The sequence below is a fragment of the Amphiura filiformis genome, chromosome 2 (assembly GCF_039555335.1).
Source record: "Amphiura filiformis chromosome 2, Afil_fr2py, whole genome shotgun sequence".
Taxonomy (NCBI): Eukaryota; Metazoa; Echinodermata; class Ophiuroidea; order Amphilepidida; family Amphiuridae; genus Amphiura; species Amphiura filiformis.
The window spans coordinates 89005821-89011820 of record NC_092629.1 but is presented as its reverse complement, the minus strand read 5'-3'; the positions used below and the strand labels follow the sequence as shown (position 1 = coordinate 89011820).

General features: G+C 33.3%; 1 protein-coding gene across 1 annotated transcript in view; it reads right to left on the bottom strand.

The window, feature by feature from the left end:
• Positions 1-3328: 3328 nt before the first annotated feature.
• LOC140144478 (SHC SH2 domain-binding protein 1 homolog B-like) overlaps positions 3329-6000 on the bottom strand; it is a 74756-nt gene continuing 72084 nt past the window's right edge. Inside the window, exons 10-11 of the mRNA XM_072166290.1 lie at positions 4145-4279; positions 3329-3613 (exon numbers count right to left, since the gene is read on the bottom strand). Of these exons, the coding sequence (XP_072022391.1) occupies positions 3329-3613; positions 4145-4279 (420 nt within the window). The remainder of the gene's footprint in view (positions 3614-4144; positions 4280-6000) is intronic.

Here is a 6000-nt window from a genome sequence, read left to right as displayed (position 1 = left end):
AAATTCACAAATAAAGTCCTTTTTTTTAAGCTTGAAAAATTTACATGTACGGTAGTTTCTCTAAAAAAAAGTATTATATCTCACCGACAATACCGGGTCAAAATAATGCAATAGGGATTTTTTTGTTAATTGGCCCAAAATTTAAATTAGTCCCCCGACCAAGAAAGCAATGATAGTAAAGCTCAGTGGAAAAGCAAATGGGGAGCAAGGGGGGGCCGACAAAAAAATGTTGGTCTCTATCCCCCCCACTTTTTTATATTCATGAACACTCTAACCAACAATGCACAACACTCATCAGTGATATGTGATGTGATCAAGCAAAATCAGTCGGAAGTCAGAAATATTGATTTTAAGATATAGCCAAACAAAGGAAATAATTTACTTTTGTTTCTTGTTTTAGAAACTTTTTCACTAGTCATATCTTTTGAAATGGTTGCCCAATTTTGATGGAGTTTTCTGCAAAATGTAGCTTTGCAAATGCTTGTTACTGGAAACTGGAAATTGGAAATGGCCGACTTCAGACTGATTTTGCTTGATCACACCACATATGAAGAGTTATTGGCATAATATTATAGTGTGGGTAAAAATACACATTTTGGTGGTTGTTTGACCTTCATACTACCTTCCCTTCCAGAGTTATCGCATATTTCCCGTTTGGGAAATCTTAGGAATTTCCGAAATCTGAACTTAAAATGAATATAGAATTGTTTTGTTTTAATTTTTTGATGTATAATGGTAGCCTGGAATGTTCTTTACCTATTAAAACCAAAAGGAACTGTTTTTGGGTCACTGTGTTTGAAAAAATCATTTTAATTAACAAAAGGTGTAGCTTCGGAAATACCCAAAAAATGATTTTCAAAGCATTAGTCAAGTTACATAATGTAGTGCAAACAAATGGGCTCAAATTTGATTGCAAAGGTGGTTTCTAGAAAAGGGGTAAATTTATTTTGTTGCAAAACCCCTTACATCCACAAAAGGTGCGATATAAAAGAAATAATAAAATAAATAGGAAGGCTTGAAAATTGTCCCTCTACAGGAGTTTTGTATAATAAAATAGACATTTTAAAAGCTCCAACTATGCCCCTCAGGATATTCCTCGGTTCCTAAAGGCAAAATGTATAGATTTTTCAAAATGCCTTCCAAATAACCGATGCGCATTTATTAACCACTAAATCAATTAATTGACTTTGAAAATTGTCCCAAACCTATTCTTTTAGTTTCTATTCATCAACACTTTATCCAACCCCAAATTGAATCAAATCGAACAAGTAATACTTGCACAATTAAAAAAGCTGTTTTTCTCAAAAGTCAAAAGTGGATGTAAGGGGTTTTGCAACAAAGCTCTTCATATGTTTTTGTCAATACATTCAACAGTTTGTGCCTCCCCAGTTCCAAAATCTGGCTTTGCTACTGGTAATGATAAAGATAGAATGAACACAACTTTGATGATAATGATAATAACAGCGATCCAACAAAAATGGTATTAACAAAAAAATGAAGTGTTAAGGGATCTAGAATGAGCGTTTATGGCGTTTCGACAGTATTTTTGTGGGACATGAGAGCACCTCAGACGTGTCGAATTGCATTCTGAATAATGAAGCATGTCTTTCTGATATCAAATAATTTTCATTTTTGAAATTTACGATATAATACAAATTTTATGACAAATTATTAAAATTTGATATTTTTCACATTTTTGATATAACAGTCCTCAAAATATATTTTATAAATCTAATGATATATTCTTAAAGTGTATGTAGCTGGGAGGAAAAGCCGACGATCAATTGAACATTTTGACCTTTTATATTGAAGATATGGATTTTTTCCCAAAAGACCTATTTTTTTGGTGTTTTGGGGAAAAAAATCCAAATCTTCAATACGAAAGGTCAAAATTTTCAATTGATCGTCGGCTTTTCATCCCACCTACATACACTTTAAGTATAACTCATCAGATTTATAAAGTTTACTTCAAGTACTGTTAAATATCAAAATATCAATTTTTAATGATTTGCCATAAAATGTGTATTACATTGCAATTTCAAAAATCAAAATTATTTGATATCGGAAGGACATTCTTCGTATTCAGAATGCAATTCGATATGTCTGATGTGCTCTAATGTCCCACAATAAATACTGTCCAAACGTTCATACCCCTTCCCTTAACTCTAATCGTAATTTGGTAATTAACGGTTTCCTGCCACTAAGTATTAAACTGAATTTAATTGATTATGTATCCGCCAAGTCATCCAAATATATAGTAGAAACATGCAGCTGCATGTCTAGCATGAAACACAACATTTATCCCAGCCTATTCGCTGGTCTTTTAACATGTTTTTTTAAAAAAAAGCTTTTATATTTATATTTTTCAAAATTTTGATGTGCAATAATTTTATATGTACCAGTGATGAAGTTTAATAAATAAAATAAATAAATAAATTAAAAAAAAATACAAAAAAAAACAAACAAAAAAAAAACAAAAAAAAAAATACAAAAAAAAAAAAAAAAAAAAAAAAATAAATAAATAAATAAATAAATAAATAAATAAATAAATAAATAAATAAATAAATAAATAAATAAATAAATAAATAAATAAATAAATAAATAAATAAATAAATAAATAAAGTATTCATGTAATTGGTTATTCCTGTTCAAATCCATACATCCCCTACAGGAAGATATAACCATAATCTTCCACAAAGGGCCTGTGAATTTCAAATTGTATTACCTGAATGGGTGATTCCATTGAAATCTACACCTCGGCGAGATTACGGGGATGTCTATCATGTCTTCACCAAGTTTGTATGAATTTCAATTGGTATAGCCCATTGTGTGTATGAATCTTCCTATTTCTGTCTAAAAGAGGTATCTTTTGAGTATTGAAAAAAAAGGTTTTAAAAGGGAAAACCTGAAATTTGCAAAATGAGCAAAATGGGATGTTTTCCAAGTTTTGGGGATGAACGTGCTTAACAGGAGCCTGTCCAGTGTAGTAGGTTATCAGTAGCAGGGCTGCCCAGGATCTAGGTTAAACGGCTGCTGATTGCCTCAAAAGTGGGGTAGCGTGGGTCATCACATTGGGGGGCACCGACCATGATTGGGGGGGGGGCACAAGCCGTTTTTCAGCAATTTTCCTATGGGATTTTTTTAAATTTCAGATTGATTCGGGCCCCCTTATGATGCTACGCCACTGTGCCTCAAAATCCCCCAGTTTTCATGAACTCCTTCCTGATCCAGCAAACCATGTGCTAATCACCCCCCTGCTATACTTGTCAGCACACCTGTACACTTTCAAATTAGCTGCATGACTTTTCAGATGTCCGAGTCCATCGATTTAAAAACTTGTATCCATATTTTCCATGCTAGTCTTTCCCACATGCATCACACAGATATTCCCATCTTTGTTATTTGTAAAAGTATTGTCCTTTGTCTCCCACTTAATACCTGATGGCAACAGACTGGCAATCTCATTGTCTGATGCCACATTGATTGGTTTTGGAATGTCTGTGAGTTTTGCTGAGAAGATAGTGATGCATATACCTGAGCCATTGGAGTCTACTATTTTATTGTCGTGCATAGTAATGGTTGTCTGATCTAAACCTTCAGCACCTTCATCTGCCTGTTGAATAAAAAAAAATCACAAATTTTAGGCTTAGGGCTGCACCATTTTAAAAGTCATATTGTAACATTTGCCAATATGGGCAAGGTGCTTTACTTCATTTGCATCACCTCACCCAGATGTAATGGGAAGCTGTTAGGGATAATCACAATCAAAGTACTGACTCTGAGAGGAGCTGCACTGTAGTTGCAACCTTGTAGAAGTGAAATGATCCTCATGTATATATCTCAGTGGTAGTGGTATAAATTGTTGTAAAGCGCTTTGAACTATTATCATTTTTCTTAATTACTATAATAATTCTTAGTTTCAGTATCAGTATGGGAAGAAGAACATCAAATTCATGTTAGGGTAAGTGTACGAACACATTTTTTTCTGAAATTGTAGAATTTTTCTATACTTTTTTTGCAGAGAAGAGAAGATAAATTCAGAATTAATCCTGAAAACTTGTATCCCTGAAGCATAAAAATACAAAAGAATGTGCTTTTCCACAGCACATTGAATATCAATTCAAAGCCAATTCATACAGCTTACCTCGATCAACAAGTTATTACTACCGAGTCCAAGTCCCATTTGGTTCTCTGTGTTGGTGTTGCTCTGACCACAATGATGTATATGTGAGTTGGAAAGACTCAGGGTACCACCAGCCATAACTTGTATTCCCGGGCTCTTAATTTCATGAACACATAAAATACCAATTTATAAATCACTATAGTATAATTAAAATGCAGATTCAAAACTGAAACCGTGCAGACAAAAATAATGTGATAGTTATATACTGCACCGATAAAGTATCCTTAATACACTTGGAAAAATAATCACAATTTCCAAACTGAACAATATTGGGGTAAATTTGTTTTTTGATTAGATGCACTATCTAATCCTGCACATTATGACACCACATTGAATCAAAATGTGACTTCAAGAAGCAAAGTTACAAGCATTGATTTTAGACGAAGGTCCCGTTTTAAAAGTGACAAACTGGCCTATTCAAAACTCCACAGACTAGACATCTGGTTTGAGAGTGGTGAATGGCTAATTTATGCATTTGGCTTTTAATTTAAAACAAAAGGAACAAACGAAAATTGAAACAAAAGAACTGACAAATAAAATAAAGTTATGAAAAGTACAGAGAAGTAAAAACTGAAATAAAAACTGCTTTAAATAACGCTTCATTGAAGAAACTGTGTTGTCTCTTTGTTCATGTTGTTGCGCTTGTTGGAATCTTTTTGCGCCTTGTATAGGCCAGTTTGTCACTTTTAAAACCGGATCTTCATCTATTTAATTGGTTATAACTTTACTTCTTGAGGTCACATTGGATCCAATGTGGTGTCATAATGTGCAGGATTAGATTGTGCATCTATTAAAAAAACAAATTTACCCCAATATTGTTCAGTTTTGAAATTGTGATTATTTTTCCAAGTGTAAGGATACTTCATTGGCGCAGTATATAATTTTGCAGACCAGGTGCAATGATTACCATTACATAATGCAAGGAATACTGATAAAAAAGAAATAAAAACAATCAAAAGAAGGCACATGCATGTATACTAGCCTTAATTTAGAGTAAAATTGTAATATTTGCACAAGTGTACAATACGCCCTCAATTTATTTTCAAAATTCAAATTTTGACAAGTTTAAAACTTTAATTAACTAATAGTAATAATATACCCTGTAAAAAAACAAGGCATATAAGTTGTTGCATTTGTGACAAAAAATAGCAGTTTTCTTTCATTTAAACTCATTAGTTTTGGCTCAAAATGAAAAATCAATATATCCAAAAGTTAAAACTAATATTCTTTTTGGAAAAGAATACAAATTATTTATTTTTTCACAAATCTTACAAGTTTCTTTAAGCTTGCCAGTCAAAATACAGATATCATCCCATAGAATTTAACCTTAAAACATTAACCAGGCTCAGGCCTGTACGCAGGATTTTTTTTGGGGTGCTGATTTTGAATAAGTGGACTTTTTTCCCAGGAGGAGGTGCGATTTTTTTGCTCACTACGCTCGCAAATTCTGCAATTTTGGGACTTTTTTTATAGTTTTGCAAATTTGGGGAAGTGCGGTCGCACCCCCCTGCGTACGGGCCTGACCAGGCTCCAACAGCCTACCGGGTGTCTAGTGAGCTGAAGCATGTGATACTATGACCTTCATTTATAAGCTGAGTGAAACTTTTTCCACAACAGTATCATGATAACCTCATTGCCTAAAATGATGGATGGACAGGTGGCAATGTATAAGACCACAAGCTTTGTATGCACAAAACACGTTAGACCAAGTTAGACAATTCATATCCTAAACTGATAGGGCTACCCCCCCTTTAAGCTTGCCAGTCACAATATAGATATCATAGAATTTAACCTTAAATCCGGGTGTCTAGTGAGCT